The 22388-nt window shown below is 48.4% G+C and overlaps 1 protein-coding gene across 3 annotated transcripts in view; it reads right to left on the reverse strand.

Annotated features, from left to right (window-relative positions):
• The window catches only part of HTT (huntingtin), a 136506-nt gene that overhangs the window by 38268 nt on the left and 75850 nt on the right, over positions 1 to 22388 (reverse strand). For all 3 annotated transcript variants that reach the window (XM_057546224.1, XM_057546223.1, XM_057546225.1), the window contains 9 exons: positions 21459 to 21537; positions 21186 to 21347; positions 18697 to 18752; positions 17168 to 17316; positions 15362 to 15498; positions 13787 to 13903; positions 10932 to 11054; positions 10417 to 10652; positions 9192 to 9334 (listed from right to left, as the gene is read on the reverse strand). In XM_057546224.1, coding sequence (XP_057402207.1) covers positions 9192 to 9334; positions 10417 to 10652; positions 10932 to 11054; positions 13787 to 13903; positions 15362 to 15498; positions 17168 to 17316; positions 18697 to 18752; positions 21186 to 21347; positions 21459 to 21537 — 1202 coding nt within the window. The remainder of the gene's footprint in view (positions 1 to 9191; positions 9335 to 10416; positions 10653 to 10931; positions 11055 to 13786; positions 13904 to 15361; positions 15499 to 17167; positions 17317 to 18696; positions 18753 to 21185; positions 21348 to 21458; positions 21538 to 22388) is intronic.

Raw genomic sequence — 22388 nt, forward strand, 5'->3', positions numbered from 1 at the left:
CCATCTGCCCTAGTCGAGGGCTGTCCTTGCAAAACGACCTGACCGTGCCTCCCAGGAGCTGGGCCCACTGGCAGGGCCGTCTCAGTCATCAAGGGCTTGTAGCTCCCTGGCATCCTGGGATCTCATGAATCCAGTCCAAGTTCCTACTGCGCCCCGTCTTCAGGTTCTGGAAGCTACTAGGAGGAAGTTCCTCCATCAAATTTACCGGCTGCTGCTGCTCTAAGGCAGCCCCTGTTCTACTGAGTGGAGACGCCGGGGTGAGCACGGCGAAACGCTGGATCCGGAGAGGGCTCCTCCCCCTCCCCCCAGGACAGGCCCCTCTGGTTCAGCCCCAGTGCCCTCTGCCCTCGCTTCCTCATGTTTCTGCATCAGAGGCTTTATTGGTCCCGTGCAGGAAGCCCTCTCCTCCCGTCTGAACAAGAAGCTCATCCCTATGGCTGAGAAAATTCCAGCCCCTAACTTGCTGTGGTTTCAAGACTGGGACCAGGACTCAGAGCTGAAAGTTGAACTAGCTCAAAAAATGTTTGGAGACAGAGGGTTCTGCCCACACTGTGAACAACGAAGTGGCCCCCTGAGCCCAACCCTACCCTGAATTGTATGGTGTATAAAATTATTTTATTTTGAAATTCTTTTTTAAACATGGAGAGAATAAGTGAGCACTGTATCTGCCAAAACAAACAAACAAACAAAACAAAACATGGTCCACAGCAAAAAAAAGTCTTCAAAAAAATTTTAAAAAGTGGGCAAAGGATCCGAATAGACATTTTTCCAAAGAAGATATTCACATAGCCAAGAGGTACATGAAAAGGTGCTCAACATCCTTAATCATTAGGAAACTGCAGGTCAAGACCACAATGAGATATCACTTCACACCTGTTAAAATGGCTATCATCAAAAAGACAAGAAATAACAAGCATTGGTGAGGCTGCGGAAAAAAAGGGAACCCTTGTGCACTATGATAGGAATGGAAATTGGTGCAGACACTGTGGAAAACAGTACAGAGGTTCCTTAAAAAATTAAAAATAGAACTACCAGAGGAGGAGTCAAGGTGGCACTGTGGGAAGACGTGGAGTTAGCCTCTCCCCACAACTAGGGCACTTGCCAGCTGCTGGTGGGGGACTCTGACCCCCAAGGAGATGGGAGGAACCCCAGAGTAAACCAGTAGGATGTAGGGGGACCGAGGGGGGAGGAGAAGTGGAAGCCAGACAAGATCGGCACCCCTGAGGCTGGGGAGATCAGGAGAGGCAGGTGGGAGGGACTCTCCAGGAAGAGCCGGAGAGGAGTGGAGGGCGATTGCCTGGCCCGCTCGGGCCAGGGAGCCTGCTGAGCTCCCAATCCACTCCCCCAGCCCCCAAAGCCCCATCTAGGCCACAGGGGTCCTGCCTGGGGGCATAGGAGGGAGGCCGGGGAAATCAGGAATGGCAAGCGGGAGGGGCCATCCAGGAGGAGTGGGAGAGGAGCAGAGGGCGATTGCCTTCCCCACTGGGGCTGGGAGAGCCTGCTGAGCTCCCAGGCCAGTCCCCTGTGCAATCCAAAGCCCCCTCCAGGCCGTGTGGGTCCTGGGGGCACAGGAGGGAGGCTGGGGAGATCAGGAGAGGTAGGCCGGAGGGGCCCTCCGGGAGGAGCAGGAAAGGAGCGGTGGGTGATTGCCCCGCCCACTGGGGCCCAGGGAGCCTGCTGAGCTCCCGGGCCAGTCTCCTGCCCTCCAAAGCCCCCTCCAGGTCACGTGGGTCCTTGGGGGCATAGGAAGGAAGCCGAGGGGAGAACAGGAGAGGCAGGCCCAGGACCAAATGGCGAATTCTATCAAACATTTAGAGGAGACCTAACACGAATCCTTCTCAAACTGTCACTATTTGCTGATGACATGATACTATACATAGAAAATCCTAAAACTGCCACCAGAAAACTACTAGAACTAATCAATGAATTTGGTAAGGTTTCAGGATGCAAAATTAATGCACAGAAATCTCTGGCATTCCTATACACCAACAATGAAAAATCAGAAAGAGAAATTAAGGAAACACTCCCATTTACCATTGCAACAAAAAGAATAAAATACCTAGGAATAAACCTGCCTAAGGAGGGGAAAGACTTGTACTCAGAAAACTATAAAACACTGATGAAAGAAATCAAAAATGACATAAACAGATGGAGAAATATACCATGTTCTTGGATTGGAAGAATCAATATTGTGAAAATGACTATACTACCCAAAGCAATCTACAGATTCAATGCAATCCCTATCAAACTACCAAACTACAGAATTAGAACAAAAAATCTTAAAATTCGTATGGAAACACAAAAGACCCCAAATAGCCAAAGCAGTCTTGAGAAAGAAAAACAGAGTTGGAGGAATCAGGCTTCCCGACTTCAAACAATACCACAAAGCTACAGTAATCAAGACAGTATGGTACTGGCACAAAAACAGAAATATAGATAAATTGTACAGGACAGAATGCCCAGAGATAAACCCACATATATATGGGCATCTAATTTATGACAAAGGGAGGCAAGAACATACAATGGAGAAAAGACAGCCTCTTCAATAAGTGGTGCTGGGAAAACTGGAGAGCTACATGGAAAAGAATGAAATTAGAACACTACCTAACATCATACACAAAAATAAACTCCAAATGGATTAAAGACTTGAATGTAAGACCAGACACTATAAAACTTTTAGAGGAAAACATAGGAAAAACACTCTTTGACATAAACCACAGCAAGATCTTTTTTGACCCACCTCCTAGAGTAACGGAAATAAAAACAAAAATAAACAAATGGGACTTAATTAAACTTAAAAGCTTTTGCACAGCAAAGGAAACCATAAACAAGACAAAAAGACAGCCCTCAGAATGGGATAAAATATTTGCAAATGAAACAACAGACAAGGGATTAATCTCCAAAATATACAAACAGCCCATGGAGCTCAATATCAAAAAAACAATCCAGTTAAAAAACAGGTGGAAGACCTAAATAGACATTTCACCAAGGAAGACATACAGATGGCCAAGAGGCACATGAAAAGATGCTCAACATCACTAATTATTAGAGAAGTGGAAATCAAAACTACAATGAGGTATCACCTCACGCCAGTCAGAACGGCCATTACCAAAAAAACTAGAAACAATAAATGCTGGAAAGGGTGTGGTGAAAAGGGAACCCTCCTACACTGTTGGTGGGAATGTAAATTGATACGACCACTATGGAAAGCAGTATGGAGGTTCCTTAAAAAACTAAAAATAGAACTACCATATGACCCAGCAATCCCACTACTAGGCATATACCCTGAGAAAACCATTATTCAAAAAGTGACATGTACCACAATGTTCACTGCAGCACTACTGACAATAGCCAGGACATGGAAGCAACCTAAGTGTCCGTGAACAGATGAATGGATAAAGAAGATGTGGTACATATATTTACAATGGAATATTACTCAGCCATAAAAAGAAACGAAATTGAGTTATTTGTAGTGATGTGGATAGACCTAGAGTCTGTCATAAAGAGTGAAGTAAGTCAGAAAAAGAAAAACAAATACCATATGCTAACACATATATACGGAATCTAAACAAAAAAAATGGTACTGATGAACCTAGTTTCAGGGCAGGAATAAAGAGGTAGACATAGAGAATGGACCTGATGACATGGGGTGGGAGGGGGAAGCTGGGGCGAAGTGAGAGTAGCATCGACATATATACGCTACCAAATGTAAAATAGTTGGCTGGTGGGAAGCAGCAGCATAGCACAGGGAGATCGGTTCGGTGCTTTGCGATGACCTAGAGGGGTGGGATAGGGAGGATGGGAGGGAGGCTCAAGAGGGAGGGGATATGGGGACATGTGTATGCATATGGCTGATTTGCTTTGTTGTGCAACAGAAACTAACATGGTATTGTGAAGCAATTATACTACAATAAAGATCTATTAAAAAAAAAAATAGAACTACCATATGATCCAGCAACCCCACTTATGGGTATATACCTGAAGGAAACAAAATCACTAACTCAAAAAGATACCTGGGGGACTTGCCTGGTGGCGCAGCGGTTAAGATCCGCCTGCCAATGCAGGGGACACCGGTTCGATCCCTGGTCCGGGAAGATCCCACATGCTGCGGAACAACTAAGCCTGTGCACCACAACTACTGAGCCTGCGCTCTAGAGCCCGTGAGCCACAACTACTGAGCCCACGTGCCACAACTACTGAAGCCCGTGCTCCACAAGAAAAGCCAGCACAATGAGAAGCCCACGCACTGCAACGAAGAGTAGCCCCCACTCACCACAACTAGAGAAAGCACGCGTGCAGCAACAAAGACCCAACACAGCCAAAAATAAATAAATAAATAAATGCTCCTTAAAAAAAAAAAAAAAAGGTACCTGCACTCCCATGTTCACTGCAGCATTAATCACAGGAGCCAAGACACGGAAACAACCCAAGTGTCTACTGAAGCATGAGTGGATGAAGAACGTGTGACACACACACATACAGGAATATTATTTAGCCATAAAAAAAAGAAGAAAATCCTGTCATTTGCAACAGCATGGATGGACCTTGAGGGCATTATGCTAAGTGAAATAAGTCAGAGAAAGATGAATACTGTATGATCTCACTTATATGTGGAATCTAAAAAAACCAAACTCATAGATACAGAGATCAGACTGACAGGTGCCAGAGGTGGGGGGTGGTGGGTGGGGAAATGGGTGAAGGTGGTCAAAAGGTACAACCTTCCAGTTACAAGCGTGGAATTAACCAAAGAAACCTCAGCTCAAGTTGGCGTTGGGACAGGCCTGTAGCGGAAGCTCCCACGCCTACTGAAGGTTTCTCCTTCCTGCTGGAGAGTAAGGGACGCCAAGTAGGCGCACGTCTCCTGTTTGGGGTGACTGACAATGCACAAGAACACATGCAATTAAGAGGTTGGAAAGAGAAGACTGAAGGAGAAGTCAAGGAATGAGGGAGTTTCAGCGAGCAGAGGTCTGTCCACGGAATTGGGCTGCAGGGTCCGGGAAGATGAGGACCTGGGAAAGCCCACAGGTGGCCTTTGCAGAGGCATTTCTGGTAATGAGATCAAGAGGCAAACCGCTGAGGATGGAGAGAAAGAGGGAAAGCAGAGCACTAGAAGCAACAACAATAAACTCCTGAAACACTTCTTTTGAAAAGCTGTGTAGTAAACAAGAGGAGGAGGACAATTCAGGAAGCCGCAGAGCGAAGCAAGGGTTTGCTCCACCTCGTAGGCTGCATCAGCAGCGCGGCTCTAGGCGAGAAGGAAAGACAGACATGTATGTCTTGCCGCGTGGAGTGTGCAGCGAAGAGAGCGGGAGTGAATGAAGGAGACACTCAAGAGACAAACTGGAAGAACTGATAATGGGAAGAGCAAACACCAGAGGGGATGGGGACCAGGATGGGGGACGAGATGTTAGACGGAGGAACTGGACAGACACTGGTGGTAGCCTGGGGCTAGACGCTCGCGGGGGAACTGGCACTGCTGATGGTGTGCGACGTACGAGGACTGGCCCAGGCTTTAGACGCCTCCCCCCCCATCCCACCACCTGGGAGCTCACGCATTATAACCCCTGTGACTCAGTTACTTCAGCTAGAACATGGGTATCACGGTGTGTGCCGGGCCCACAGGAAGTGCTCTGCAAGCATTAGCTGCTACACTTACCATCACCAACCCATGAAGCAGCACGATATAATGGGCAAGAAAAAATTCTTGGGTTTTCACTCTTGGTTTTATCATATGACCGCTCAGAACCTGAGTTCTCTCATCAGTAGAAATGGGGAACTATCTCAGAGTTGTTCTAAGGATCGATGGGGATAATCATGTAAAAGGTACCACACACCCCTAAGAGAACACCATCAGCAGCCCCATCCTGGACCAAGCACGAATCTGAATCAGTGCCCATTTTCTCACTGCAGGAAGACCATTTTCTCTTCCTTCTAGTAATCCTACTTTGGCCCACACATAAAATACTGGGAAGAGAGCTCTGCCTGCGAGGAAGGAAGGGAGAGGGTCAGGAATGGCTCCACCACCCACTGCTGCCCTCGGCTGGGTGAGCACTGGACGGCAGCGGGGAGGGCACATGGTGGGGGCTGGTGGAGGTGGGGGGGGGGACTGGCAAACACGGTGAGCAGTTAGGAAGCCTTACTGTGGCCACAGGCCGGAGGACTCAACCCAGCCCTGCCTGCAACAAAGCAATGGACACTGCCAGCCTCCTGCCACGGCTCCACCTTCTCCTTCTAGCTGGTCTGTCTCAGTGGAGAGGACGAGGTGTTAGCTACCCAGAACCTATAAAATGGAGACTAGGTAACTTTCTTGGCTCTTCTGTTTATGCTGGATTGAATGTGAAATAGGCAAACGACTTTGGGATTCATACCCACCCCCCAACAACAGGGGTAACAGAAAATGAGAGGTCAAGGCCATTACTCAGACTAGTTCCTGTTCTAAGAAATAATACCTGAAATGGGCAAATTCAAAGATCTCAATTTTCAATGGAGAGGTGAAATTATTGTCATTGTTTAAGCAATGCATAAATAAAAATTACCAGGCTTCCCTGGTGGCTCAGTGGTTAAGAATCCGCCTGCCAATGCAGGGGACACGGGTTCGAGCCCTGGTCCGGGAAGATCCCACGTGCCGTGGAGCAACTAAGCCCATGCACCACAACTACTGAGCCTGTGCTCTAGAGCCCGCGAGCCACAACTACTGAGCCTGAGTGCCACAACTACTGAAGCCTGCACGCCTAGAGCCTGTGCTCCGCAACAAGAGAAGCCACCGCAACGAGAAGCCCGCGCACCGCAACGAAGAGTAGCCCCCGCTCGCCACAACTAGAGAAAGCCCGCGTGCAGCAACAAAGACCCAACGCAGCCAAAAGTAAATAAATAAAATTAATTAATTAATTTAAAAAAAAATTACCAACTTTAGATGCTAAAGACACCTTATTTATGTAAAAGACAAGATGATTTATTTTATCTCAAAACCAACCAACACAGTAATTCTGCCGCCTGGTGTCTTTAGAAGAAATGGCATCAAAATACACGAGGAGATAGAAATAGACATTTGTACACACCCATACACCCCTTATTTACAAATACTGGACCAACTGAACAACGTCCAAAGACACGAGTGGCAAAACCCACGTGCCCCGGTACCCAGCCCAGGCTCCTGAGCAGAGCGCGGCCTTCTCGATATTCCACTCCATGCACGGCTGTTCAAATTTAACCAAAATTAGATTGAACAAAAGCTCCTCAGTCACAATACCACACTTCCAGTGCCCATCAGCCACGTGTGGCCAGAAGCAACTGGATTAGTGCAGACACAGAACATCTGCACACTGCAGGAAGCTGGACTCGACAGCACTGCAACAAACCATAAAAGTATTTCCCCTGATTTCTGAGAAAAGGAAGAGGAAGTTAGAGCAACGGGTGAGTGAACAGCACGGAAATCCACTTGGATGCGCCTAAGGCCGCAGAATGCACTGCTCTTATCCAAAGAAGGTAGAAAGCCGTCCTTTGATGTGAACTGGTACCCTTCTGGCGTCAGATCCAAACCAACCGATGGCCAAATATTAAAATGGCCCATATACTAAAAACAACTTATTCTTCATATGGCTTAATTATTTTCTCAACTTTACACTTATTGCAGTGGGTGGGACATAAATCAAAAGATCCTCAAAAAGAAAATTATTTCAATGGTAAGTAAACAAGGTGGCTTGAAGCTATAATCCATCATCAAAATTAAATTCTGGCCACACGCCTGTGCCGAGGGCGACAGCAGGTATGTGAAGCAACCATGAAGAGGTGTCCTTCTCCATCGCTCCCAGGCTGCGCGAGCCCAGGTCCCTGCCCGCCTCCTCAGCCCCTCCGACCCCTCACCCCTCTCGGCAGGAACACTCTCTCCGAAGGGCCAGCTCCTTCTCCTTCAGGCCTTAGCTCAGCAGCCCCCTAGGAGAACCTGCCCCTACTGCCCACCTATGTGCTGGCTGTCACTGTGCTTTTGTTTCCTTCTCAGGAGATAGCAAGACTTGTGGTGATATATCTGTGTATTGTCTGCCCCGCCAGACTGAGCACCACAGAGGCAGGAATCACGTCAGCTGTACTGACCACCGCACACCCAGGGCCCAGCGCAGTGGCGGCTGACTCAGTGCATCTTTGTTGAATGAATGAAGTTTGACAATGGTAACTATCTTCTGTTCTAATGGTATGTATGTGGGTATGTGTGTGTTTTAATTTGTATTAAAGTAATATACACACATGATTTTTAAATCCCATAACAGATGGGGGCTCCTGATTTTACAAGTGCCCTGCCCCATCCCTCGTAAGGCGACTATTTGTTATCATTCTGCTGTCAGTTGTGGTGGTTACCTCCAAACTTGCCTTGGTATGCTTTCATCACCTGCAGTGGACCGTCAGTGATTCTGTCTGCTCCCCTTCCCTTACTACTGGAAAGTAACCCTTTCTCCCAAAGGAATGCCGTCCAGCCTCTCACCCAGCCCAGGCTGGCCAGAGCACCCAGGGCTCACAAGTCCCTCACAGGACTCCCGCAGGGGCTGAGACCAGAGGCCATCCTTTCTGCCACGGGGAAGGAGCCCCACAGAAAACAAAGCCAACACAGTAAAAGAGCTGAGACGTGGAAATACACGATGCGGCAACAGAATTAAACACGCCAGAGGCAATCACACCCAAAGAGAGCACCTAGCCCCGTACTTCCAGGACTCAAACCACTTCCAGATTTGCTTCATATTTGGACAATGACTTCCTTGCTGTTTGTTTTTCCTAGAGATTAGAATTGCCTTTCATTTTTCTTACTGAGAAAAGAAGGATATGCCTGTACCCTATAACTAGCAAGACATTCCTTTTGAAAACACTCATTCCTGTTGAAAAACACTGACTGTCCTAAGGCGGGCTGGTTGCTTCCTATGCTTGCTACATGGCTGGGATCTTGTGACTTCTCTCTTGAGTGCACTGTCTTTTTTAATCCACAATCGTATGTAAAGGTAACAAAAACATCTTGACTTTCCAAATCTTTAAAACAGGAGGAAGCGCCCCGGTTTACTGTTTTCATCAGCACAACGTCTTCAAAGGCACACTGAGCAGAGCAGAGCAGAGCTCACATTGGGCAGCACCCCCTTACACCCTGAGAGTGTGCAGGGCAGGGCAGGGGATATACAGATGCTCTAATAAGACTAGTGTGATGCACCTACCAGACTTGAAGATGTGGATCAGACACATGAGCAGCGTGCCTAGCTCTTGGCAGTAGAAAGTATGCTGCTGTTCACTCATTTCCACTCTTAGCTGTTTTGTAACAATGTCCTCTAAAAGGATGCCAACCAGTTGTAGCAGAAACCTTCAAAGAAAGGGAGAAGGGTGACAGTGAAGTAGGTGCCTATTGCGGAGCACTTCTGGGAGACACACACGTAAAAGTAATATACACAGTAGATATGAGTCGGGTAAAAATGCAAGTAAAGTGAAGTGTTCAATGCCAGCCCTCTGGATTAAGTCACTTTACCTCTCTGCGTATTACTTTCCTCACTAATGAGATGGCAGGAATCATACCACCTTCAAAGGACTGTCAGGAGGGTAAAATGACCTGCAGGGTTTCTTCAAAACTTTATAAACCATAAAGCAGGCTGATAACCCAGCACAGGAATTTAACGTATCCTCCACTTTAGCCCCCTGCTTAAATGTAACAGCAGGAGCCACAAGCTGCCTTGCTGAACCTGCAGACAAACGGGTGTCGTGCAGTTTCACTGGATTTATCTCCACAAACACAATGGCGCCTCCCCTGATGACCAACCAAGGGCAGCTACGTGGACATTACGGTGGACCCGGCAGGAAGGAGCACGTTCTCAGAAACTGTGCTTCCTGGACCCGCTCTACGAGGTCTAAGTCAGCGTGTGCCCCGAATCCAGCAAAGGTGGATACACACTTGTCTACACAACAAGCCTTTTCAGTGCCTGAGTTGTGACCGCCGCCCTCGAGGAGGGTCCCAAGAACTGATAAGGGCAGACGTGATCTGATGCCACAAGTACACCCAGGGGAGCGCAGCATGAGCGCTCCACCCTGGCGGGGAGGGGGATTTTACTACTGACAGTGTTTAGGGTGGCCAGCACCCGGTGGGAATAAACGTAAGACTGACTTTCAGTGGGTTTTCCTAAGTTTTCAAAGTCTCTGCAGGCAACCACGCCCTTATCGCCTGCACCCACCGACTACCGCCGCGCAGTCTTAACAAGGGTCTGATTCAGGATGTGACAGAGCCTGCAGACAGGCATGACCAAGGGCCACAGGTGAGGCAGGCTGGGCAAAGAAAACACACCGACACAGACTCCTTAACCCCCCTCGCAGAGCTGAAGCGAGACTCAGTGACTGCAAACACCACAGGACGGCCTGAGGACGCGGACTGGCGGAAGGCTCAGACACAGAGCATACCTGGAAAATGCTTCTTCTGGCAGATTCTTCGTTTGTCTCCCTTCACTGTGGTCTTCCAGTACTGAATTACTGTCCCCATCTCTCAACCTATTAATTATCGGACAGCAGAGTAAATATGGAGAGAAGGAAAGCTCCTGAATACGAGAAAGAACAATATCTTCAGTTGACTGGGAAATCAGAACCCTCAAAATGGCTAGGATTCCGGATATCCATAGTTGAACACTGGTCACAGATGCCTAAAGGAAGGAAAATAAATAAGTTATAGCTAAAGAAAAAAGAGGATTAAGTTTTCCTGATTGCCAATTTCATTTATGAAAATCACCCTGATTTTACAATTCCACCAATAAATCTGTCTCATTGGTTCTCAAAGTGTGGTCCCAGACAAGCAGCATCAACACCATCTGGGAACCTGTTTAAAATGCAAATACTCAGGCTCCACCCTGGCCCCAGCAGAAACCCCCAGGTGCCCCACACAGTGGTGAACCCAAGACGCCATCAGGAGGCGGAATACTCACCAGGGTATCTGGGGTGACGAACATACTCCGTAAAAGCATGTCCACGGGACGGAGGGAGGAAGGGGCCAAAATCTCAAATAACGTATTTAACACTCCAAGGGCTTCGTGAGAATCAATGTGCATCTGTTGCAATTAAACATCACAGATATTTTCCCATAAGCCAACTGAAATGCCAACTTTTATACCTCACATCAGTTGTCTCAAGGTCAAATGACCTTGACCATGCATCATTCCCACCCCCGCACTTAAATGCATTTTAACTTCAGTAGTGAACCAAGTAAATGTTTTTTAGAACAACACTAACAGCTGTATTTTTTCCACGATGGAAATCTTTGCATTTAGATTTTTATTAAATAAACCATAGATGCTTCCTGTAAAAAATTCAAATATGTAAAAGTATGAAAAATATCAACTGAAACCACACTGCCCTGACCCAGTCACCATCAACACTTCAGGAACCAGCCTCTCTCGCATCTCTTTACACACGTGTAATGTACCTAAATGGTTATCATACACACTGTATCTTTTTTCTTTCTTTACTGGCACCCCATCCCTACCCCACTATGTAGTAACAAATGTTAGCAAATTAGTGTATTTCTCGTTAACTTTCTCCACGTTCCTATACATGTAGAGAGATTTTTGTTTAAGCTGTTTTGAAAAATCATGTTATAAATGTCTCTGCTTTTTTCCATTAAAAATATAATGGAGAATTCCCAAGGCAACAGGTTTTAAAACCTAACATTTTTTTTATTTTGTTGGCCTCTCCACGCGGCATGCAGGATCTTAGTTCCCCGCCCAGGGATCGAACCTGGCGCCCCCTGCAATGGAAGGGCAGAGTCTTAACCATTGGACCGGCAGAGAAATCCTCCTAACGTTATTTTTAAAGGTTGCAAAATATTCCAAATTAAGTCTCTACCACAGTACATTCAACCACTGCCCTACTGATGATTTTCGTCACTACTAACGAGTGTGTATACACACAGTACCACCTCCACAGAGGACGATTCTCTCAAGGTGCAGGTCTCAGCCCTGCCTGGCGTGGAGCCGCCCCTCTGCGGTGGGAAGATGAGCCTCTTCCCAGGGCCCACCCACCGGCTACGACCCTCCGGCTATGACCTGCCGGCTACGTGGCCACAGAGCCCTGGGTCTGGTGGTGCTCAGGGACGCCACGACAGCACGGCCGCCTGTCCTGCACAGGCAGCTCCCCTCTGCTCTTGCCCTCGGGGTGGGCACTGGCCCTCGCCCCCCGCCCCAGCTTGGCCGGCTGCCGCCACGTCTCTCCCCCTCCTCTCCTCCCGCCCTCTCACCAGCGCACACCGGCTGAGCTTCTGTTCCCTCCACCCCACCAAAGCCGCTCCCCAGGGGCCTGCGTGCGGCCAAGTGCGGGTCAGTGCCCAGGGCCCGTCTGCTGGGCCCGTCAGCAGCTCCCAGCCATCAGTCCCTCCTCCGGGAAACACCTTTTCTTCTCGGTTTTAAGAACACCACGCCGCCTGCTCCTCCCTGTCTCGTCCACGGGCCCCCTCGCCTCCCGGGGCTCGGCCTTCGCCCACTGCCCAGCTGCCCTGGGCCCCGCGGCGACCTCGCCCACCCTCGGGCCTGCCCTCCAGCTCGCACCCCAAAGGCCTCCTCCAGCCTCCCTGGCGCCACCCGGTGTCCCAAGCAAACACATCCAAACCAGGCTCTGACCTCCTCCCGAAACCCGCTCCTTCCACGGTCCCCCCAAAGCCATCACGCTACAGCCACCTGCCCGCCCCTCCTCTCACACCCCTCACCCCACCTAAGCCGTCAGCAAAGCTCACTGGTTCTGCGTCCAGCAGACACCCCTTCTCGCCCCTTCACTCCCACCCCCGGTCCACGCGGGCCCTGAGCCACGAGTGGCTCTCCCTACACCCCCGCCCGCCTGTTCAACTCTCAAGTTCACCCTGACCCCCTTCGTACCAAGCCCTCCGAGGGTGCCCCCAAGTCCTCCCCCCGGAGAGCTCTTCCCCAGGCATCTGCTAGGCTCATCCCTCACCTCCTTCAAGTCCCCACGGATGTCACCCATTCAACACTGTCACCCCCAGCTGACACACCTCCCCTCCCTCCAGCACTCTCATCTGACATTTTATACACGTCACTAGTTTACTCCCCTCTGCTGTCTGTCTCCCCACCCCGTTCCAACTAAACGCTCACTCTGACAGCACCCGCTTCCCTAGCCGGGCCGACCCAGATGAACAAACAGGCATCTGCTGACTGTACCCACAGTGCTTCAGACCCAGAGCTCTGCCAGCAGCTGGGACGGTTTCCTGGAGGGACCGTCTTCAGCGCGTCCCTGCTGCCCGGTTCCCAGGGTGGTGCAGCACCCGGAGCACAGCGTCCTGCCCTCGATGCCGGGGTTGGGGGGAACGGGGGGTGGGGGCAGAAGTGGTTCAGAAGCCGTGCAACTACTGGGCTCCATCCTACACGCACAGCCAGACCAGTGCCTTCCACTGCGCTTGTGGAAACCACTGACTGCAGCCTTTGACTACAGAAATCCTGATTAAATGACGGATAACTGCCAACTTACTTTATACGTGATAAGGAAAAACACTCCCCTACAGAGCAAACAGAAGACGTTTGACTGAGCAGAATGAGGGAGACAGGGTGTAAGCAGGAAAGGACGCAGCCCTGGAGGCACTTCCCCAGGGGCGCCTTGGGACCCAGGGGAAGTCTCTACCTCTGGCCCCGCACTCGCCCAGACGGCACCAGTAACGACCATAAAATGCACCCACCACGATCTGACGAAAAGCCCACCACAAGCGCCCACCTCTCACGAGCATCTTCACCCACTTCCATGGTGTCGCAGTGACCCCACACGCCGGGGGAGGGGGACAAACCTGTTGCCTGGCCAACATCGGGAGGATGATGTCGGCTATCTGCCGAGACAGCCGCTTCCACTTGTCCTCGCTCTCCTTGTGGCACTGCTGCAGGACCAGGATGAACATCTCCAACACCTGCACAGAGGGAACGGCCAGAAGACACTCGGACCCCAGCCCACGTGCCCCCAAGGAGGGCCGATGCAGCCCTGGCCCCGGGACACGCAGGAGGACCACAGCACTGCCATCTCTATGGCTTTACAAGACTCACAACCAGAGGAAAGGCACGAAAGGAAAGCCCAACTCATCTCAACCTTTGGCAGGACACAAGCACAGCCTTGACTAAACTGTTGTGCAGACACCCTCTGGCTTTTGTGCATGTTAACATCTCTAAAAGGTCACCTTCTACTGAGGACACCATACTTCAGAAGAGTTGGCCTTGGGTGAGCACGAGTTTGTTAGTGATCCCTTCTAAACAGAGACCCCCAAAAGCCTGTTTTGGTGAACACGGTCTCCCTGGCACACAGCCACCGTGAACATGCTGCCAGGAAGGCTTCCAGAACGACAGCAGACCCAAGGAGCTCCTGCAAAGCTGAAAATGCTTATCACCCTCCTGCTCGCAGAAAAGCCTGCAGTCTGCTCTGTGAACGTACCGGCCAGGCTGAGCCCGTTCCCTGGAAAGCCGCCGGCCGCCTCCACAGCTGCCTCTCCCTTCGAGGGGCACTTCGGGCAGCACTTGCGCGACAGCGGCTGCTCTGCACTCATCCCAACTCTCCTGACCCAAGACCCGCCCTCTCCGTTCCGTAAACCAGGCCGGGAGCTCTGGGGACGCCGTGCCGGCCGAGCTGCCCTCCAGGCCTCCCACTAAACTGCATGCTTGCCAAGAGCCGGTTATTGGTTCTCAGACCTCTTTATGGTAGTTGTACTTTTTATTGTAATTACGGGATTTAATTAAACACTAAGCATTTAATTAAACATTACCTAGATTAACCAAAATGAGAATGCACAAAGAAAGTGTTTCTATGAGAAAATCTTACGATTTTATAAAGATTCAAAGACAAATAGCTAAAAAGAATTACCAAAATAAGTGAGGGCTAGGCAACTGTACCAGCTACAGAAGAGAATTCATTAAAAAGCCAGACTTCTGTTTTCAGACTGCCTCACACACCACCTGAAATTCCTACTCCACCTTAAGGAAAACGAAGCCAGAAATCAGCGCCAAGAAAAAGACTCTGGCCTTCCCTCAACATAGTGGTAAATAAATGTACAAATAAAGTCGTTAAATTATTTCAGGTTGAGATTTTTAAAAATCATTCTTTAGAACGTTACCATTTTGATCGACATTGTTGACTGGTATTTGATCCTCATTTTAGAAAAGAGGGCCTCCACCATGTTTACCGCCTTGAACGACCTTGTGACCGTCGGCCAGGCCACACTGCCTTAAAGACAGACCCCACCAAGCCTTATGTCCCCCTGCGTCTCCCCGCCCGAGAGCCCAGGGCTGGCACACTGACAGCAGACAGCGGCCACGTGGCATTTCCTCCTGTCCCTGCAGGGACAAGGAAGGGTCAGTGACCGCCCCACACCTCCTCTTACCTGATGGTACTGGATGAGTCTCAGTAACATTGACACCACCACCTCTTTCTGGGTTTCAAGCTCTTTTCCTGCATCAGCTTTGTTGGTTCCTCTTAAAACAAAGAGGTCGTGGACTACAGGCTGCAGGGCGGGTATGGCTGCAGGCACAAAAGGGCCACTAAGAAGGCGGTAGGTGACAGGTGCACTCGGAAGACAGCACTGACGCCTCCAAATTATCTTCAAGAAATAAAGGAAACCCTGACCCACACTTGGCTTTGTGATAAGAGATAAATTAAGGTTATCAATGAGTGCCGTGAAATTACCTGTATACCATCCTGGAAGGCCATGGGTCTTCCTCTGACACTTGATCATGTTGTGAAATTTTTAAAAAACAAAAAACCAAAAAACTAGGGTTTCTGTGACATAACATTATTTCTGACACAAAGAGACGCAAATTCAAAAGTCAAATTCAAAATAATAAAACCTTCTAACTAACCAAGATGGCAACATTCTATCCTCATGCATAATCTACTTAAAGATTTACCTGAAGAGAGAACAAATGCTTTTTCAGTGGAAAACATTTAGTCAAAGTATTAGATTTCTATACTGTTTCAAGCAATTAAAGTCACTCTCTCATTAGACAATGTGTTTTCCCCCAAGTCGTGTCTTTCTCCAAAAGAGCAAAGTAAATTATTTTGCCTCACACCACCACTTAAACAAACTAAGAAAGGCCTTTCATTGAGAAGGATCAGCCCAGTCACGTCACCAAGATTACTGAAAGGCACACTCTCTCACCCTCAGTGACGCACACACACACGACACACTTGCTGAGTTTTCTACAGACAAACAGGCTTCCCAGTAGAGAGCAGGGTGGTCTGGCTGCCCATCAATTTTCTATCCAAAGACCCTCTGATCTGGGAATCCTCAGTCATCCCTCTATTTGCCGTTTGCACCTTCAACTCTCTCCAGTGACCCCAAGTCCATACGTGCAGTCATGTACCCCTCTGCTGAGGCATGGATTTGAGCCCTAGCAAGGCCATGGCTAAGGTGACCGTCTTGCTAGTGTGGAAATGGTGACTGCCGAGCCCCTCCACACCCCCGGCACCACGGCTCGCTGGTCACCCTACTGCGGTACGCGGCACGGGGATTCTGGGTGCAGCAGCCAGCCGAGGTCTTGGGAGGCACCCCAATCACAGTTCAAAAGCCCACAGATTCCTGACGATGGAGCCAGAGAGGAGTCGGTAGGAAGAGCAGTTTAAAAAGTGCAAAGAAAGATTCACAGCTCCTTTCTAAACCACACCACCTCATTCCACAGGTGGGAAGGAGGCTGCCTGAGCAGCTGTCACCTGTGGACCTCACTTACTTAAGCTTCTATGAAATAACCAGGCAAAACAGAAGGCCCTGAATCAAGGCCAAACTATACCTTCCAATACCACTGGACGAGAAATCCAATGTCCTTACAGAAGCTGGACTTTAAAATTCTTTGTTTCACATGGATAGACAAGAGTATTTATGTCAGACTCTACGTGCACCTTAGATTATCTCACTGTCTGTGTTTACCTAAGTGGATCATACACTCCTGAGAGTAAAGAGTGTGCTCTCTCCTTTTTTTCTAATGTATCCGTGGGAAGGAAGGTGATCTCTGCGTCTTACTCTTCCGCCATCTTCTCTACCTCCCTCCTCTCCTTTTTTTAAACATCTCTAACTAGAGTGCACATGCGCACACACGCACAGCCTACAGAGCGTTGGGCAGCTGTCCCCACAGGTGGAAGGTGGTGTCAGCACATCATGACCACTGAAGACCCCAGTGAAAGGTTGTCCCGTTACCGTGTGTCACAGCCTTCCTCCCACTGGCCATGATGCCGTCACAGAGCTGGATGATTTTAGGAATTCCAATGATCTGTTTTGAATGATAGCGTTCATAAGACAGTAATACCAGGAAGAAAAAGATGTTCGGAATAATTGCCTCTGATTCCCTAGAAACAAAAACACCCATTTAGATGCTTCCTTTTAAAATGAAGAAACATAATCAATATAAACAGCATGAAATTACTCTTGATTCAGACTTGAGAGAGCACGTGTGAGAAAACGGGAGAGCGTGAGGCGGGAGGAGCGGGCGCTGAGCTGAAGGACCCCCGGGACCCAGTTTAGTCCAGTTGACGTCCTCCGTGTGCCCAGCTCGGGGTGGGGCTAGCACGTCCTCTGGGGCGCCTGGGCTAAGTGAGGGCCTGGAGAAGGCGCCAACAGGAGAAAAAGTAACTGACACCCAAAGGAGAAAAAGTAACCTGCCTCGAATCACATGGTCGAGAACAAGAAACTGGGCCTCCAGACCCAGGGGACTCTCAGAACACTTTCTTCTGCACTATGTTTCCCTAACTACTTATCAGTTAGTTCAGAAACTAAAGAATTTTAATTTTCTATAATTATACTTATAGAAGGAAGTATTCAAACCTTACAGTCTAGCAAAGAAAAACTGCAATTAATATAAGTACAGTGCATAATAATTACCTTTATTAAAGACAACTGTATTCAAAAACTGTCTTCTCTAGGATTAGAAAACTTAGTGTTCTATCAAATGAGATTTCATTTAGAAAACTATTATAATTAAATGCTTTGAAATATGAAATGAAAACTGACAACACATGTGATTATCAAATGCAGAACTACTTCTCAACACACCTTGAGATACTTATTCATTAAGTTTTAGAAGAAACAAAAATCCACAGCATGTTAATCAGATTTCCATTAAAAATAATGCTTAGCAAAAATGCCTAACAGGGCTTCCCTGGTGGCGCAGTGGTTAAGAATCCACCTGCCAATGCAGGGGACACGGGTTCGAGCCCTGGTCCAGGAAGATCCCACATGCTGCGGAGCAACTAAGCCCGTGCGCCACAACTACTGAGCCTGCGCTCTATAGCCCGCGAGCCACAATTACTGAAGCCCACGTGCCACAATTACTGAAGCCCGCCCGCCTAGAGCCCGTGCTCTGCAACAAGAGAAGCCACCGCAATGAGAAGCCCGTGCACCGCAACGAAGAGTAGCCCCCGCTCGCCGCAACTAGAGAAAGCCTGCACGCAGCACCGAAGACCCAACGTAGCCAAAAATAAAATAAGTAAATTTTTTAAAAAAATGCCTAACAATCCTTTAAAATAAATGCTCATCCTACATGTAGGGAATTCCCTGGCGGTCCAGTGGTTAAGACTCCATGCTTCCATGCAGGGAGCACGGGTTCAATTCCTGGTCAAGGAACTGAGATCCCATACGCCGTGCGGTGCGGCAGATAACATAACATAACATAAAATTACATGTAATTATGTAACAAGGACAAGAAATCTAAAATAACAAAACGCTATTACCTGAACTGGCCTACTTCAATGTATTCAAACTGCTTCAGCACAAATCCAATAAACACCTACAGGCAGGAAAATAAAATTTTTACATCAATAATTAAAATGTGCAAGCTAGGTTATTTTTCTTCATACTCATTTGCATAAACCTTCAACAAGTTTCCTGACAGTAAATTTGTTTGTGTACAAGAACTCAAACGTATTCTACTGTCACTACAGTCAGACTAGATAATTTCAAGACACTTCCAGAAATCCCTCTAAACACATTTACTGAACACTGAGGTGAAACCTGCTGGGAAAAACAAAGATAAATTCCAGGAGCCACTAGGCAGCACCCAAAAGGCACACCAGGAGGCCTCGTTTGCTCCAGTTCATGGCAAGCCACACAGCATGGATTTCCTGAAACTGGCTTAGGAATAAAGATGCCCAAGTGAGTCCAACTTCTCCCCCACACCCCCCAACATTCAAAGGAGCCGGGTACCGAGGGGTGTGGAGGGGAGGGTGGCCTTGAGAAGCAGAGGCAGGACCTCACGACTGGCTTACAGCCAGTTCTGTGTCACGTTCCAAGTGCCCAAATTCACTCTCCAACCTGAAGCATGGAGCTTATCTCCAGTGTCCTCCTCGCCCCCGGGTGTGATACAGACACACAGCAGGTGCTCAGTAAATCACTATCTGAACTGAGTTAAATCACTTGCCTGTTCTATTGATAGTTTTCTATCCTTGTCCATAAAAACTGTCAAGGTACTGAACCCTAAAAATTGGGGGGAAAGGGCGCTGAGTGACAGAAACAAATCGGAACAAACGTGAGGCGAGAGCACCCATGGCAAGAAAACCTAACGCCACCAAGTAAGAGGCAGAAAGTGCTGGGCTCGTGGCGAGGCCCGCGCGTCAGACCACCAGTGCGTGTGCGCAGTGACGAGCACAGCACGGAATTCTCTCTCGACACTTACGTATCAGATGGGGACTTTAGAAAGACAGAAGAAAGCAACAAAAATCACTCCGTTTTGAAGAGGGGCTCTGTGTAGAATGACTAAAGACAGAATTTGATAAAGGCCTGTCTGACCAGCGTACGGCCGAGTGGGGAGCTGTGTTCTTTCTCCGTCCACTGACGGCAGCCCCAGCAGAGACCAGCCACCACCTGAGAGAATCAGTTTCTTCCCACGACGAGTCAGAACGGGGAAACGGAGAAAGGCGGCCCGTGTCCTGACGAGAGCGGAGCCAGCCCGGGCTCTGCTCTCCCCCGAGCAGCAGGCGCTGGGAGGCCCCACCTGCCCAGGCTCCCCTCGCGTGCCCGCGCCTGCCTCCCTCTCGGCCACGGCTGCCCCCCACTTCAGATGAGGGCTTCTCCTCACCCAAGCCCCCGCGTCGGAGCACGGGAACCGTCCCGCAGTGAGTGTCGTCCCCAAGGAAGGAAACGGCTCTTTGGATGATTTTCCTCCGAGAACCAGAGCAGAGGGCGGGACAATGAAAATGCTGGGTCAAAACAGAGTGGGTGGCTAGAGACCGGTCTCTGCTGGGGCTGCCGTCAGTGGACAGAGAAAGAACACAGCTCCCCACTCGGCCGTACCCTGGTCAGACAGGCCTTTATCAAATTCTCTCTTCAGTCATGCCACATAGAGATTTCTCCAAATCACTCCTTCTCCAAAACGGAGTGATTTTTGTTGCTTTCTTCTATCTTTCTAAAGTCCCCATCTGATACGTAAGCGTCGAGAGAGGATCGCCTCAACGACAGTGCTACACCACAGATACAGTGGCGTCTAGAAGGGAATGGAGAACTGCAGTATTTCTATCGCAAAACATTTCTTATCTCATAGGAAAGTAGCCCCAAATCACAGCCCAACAATGACAGTCACATTTTGACGACGTAAAGGCAACTTTCTTTGCAGTGAACTTGGCTGGCATGACGCTTGTTTTAAGAGAATTCGCATCACAAAATGATACAGCTTTCCAGAGTCGTACCCGCCAGAGGAAAGCGTGGCAGGGAGGTCTCACCTGGTAGAAGCGAGCACAGACACTCAGGGCCGGCTCAGACAGCCGCCACGCGGGGACCCAGGGGCCGGGGGTCAACCACTGCCCAACAGATCACATTCCCTTTCAAATAGGTGAGCTAACTTTAGATCGCTTGAAACTGATCTTCCTTGATAAGCTGTTTAAAATAAGACTCTGGATTCTGCAAAAATGTCCCAACAGTAAACCTCAATTACAATGTAAGTTCAAATTAACCTTGGAATTGGGGAGGGTGAGTGGATGGGAAAAGCCGTTGGCAGGTTTGTAAAGGCTGACCCTAGCCTGGAGAGCTTGGGCGAGGGTGCAACGCTTGCTGAGGCCTGTGCGCGCCAGGCCTTCTGCGTCAACCAGTGAGTGAGACAGATGAGATGCAGCCACTGGTGGGTAAAAAAACACGGCGCATTTCTTTAAGGTAGACTTCAGTGTCTTTTTAAGTTCATTTTTATTAAATTATGAACAGGTACGGTAGATGAAAGATAAAAGCGACAAACCTGATCCGAATCCAGAAGGCAGTAATTAACCCGTAACTGAACCAGCTGTGCCAGCAAATCCAAAACCTGCTTCTGTAACTGCACAGAGGTTGTTGTCGTGTACTGTTTTAAAGCTTTTATAACAAGAGGCTCAAATAAACGAATGTGATTATGAATAGCATTCTACAAAAAAAAAAGAGAAAGCAAGAATCCATAAGTCAGTCTTCCACTGCAGCCAGCTTGAAGCCCCCAACCTGGAACGTGCCCAGCGTGCACCTGCCGGCTCCCGGTTACCTTGTCCGCGCGGTTCTTTGCGACGCTGGTAAGGTTTGTCTTCAATTGGGTAGACACTTTCTGGAGTACATCAAACCACCTGCCAGGCAGAAAGAAAGGTGAGCAAAGAACACCCTTAAATACTCTCCTACGTATCCAGCTATACTCCCGGTCAAACTAATTCAAATTCACAAAATCAGAGCGTTTTAGAGTCAGAAAGAACTGTAATAGCCACTCAATGTAGCGGCATCAAGCTCTTGTTTTAGTGAAGATATTTAGATGAAACAGAGTTTACAGCTGACCGACAGCCATCAAACCTTGCCACTTGTAGCAGGCTACCCGAGACAGAGCTTTCCTCTGCTACAGGAAACTCACCACTCAGCCCCGTGTGTAGTGGGGCCAGAGAGGTGATGGTCATTTGAAAGATTCAGTGATTTAGAAGACACCCCTTGATTTCTTTGGGAAAAAGTTTCTTTAGATATTTACATCAATTATACCCTTTTCTTTTTAAGAAACACAATATTAAATGACAGTAATCAGACACTTGCTTGTTTTATATATACCCCATATTATTACACAAAGTATTTAAAGAACCTTATTCCTGAGACTTGGAAAAAGAGTAAGTACATGACCAATTAAAGCCTGAAACATGGACATTTTCCTAAAATACTCTAGTATTTTAACTGTAGCTGTTTTATCACTACATCTATATAAAGAAAAACCAGTTTATAAAGTTCTTACCAAAATTCTTAAAAAAAAAACAAAAACCAGGAATTCTACTGTTACTACAGAGTAGTAACTCAAATATGCACTAATAATTGATGGTAATTTAAGAAACAACTACTGTAATTCCAGGCACCATAAACAACTATAAATTTGAGTGAAAAGAGACTTTTAGCCATAAAGTTACAAAACAGAGAGTAATAATACCTATGCCCTCTACACACTAGC

This window comes from Balaenoptera acutorostrata, chromosome 5 (genome assembly GCF_949987535.1).
Source record: "Balaenoptera acutorostrata chromosome 5, mBalAcu1.1, whole genome shotgun sequence".
In the NCBI taxonomy this organism is placed as follows: Eukaryota; Metazoa; Chordata; class Mammalia; order Artiodactyla; family Balaenopteridae; genus Balaenoptera; species Balaenoptera acutorostrata.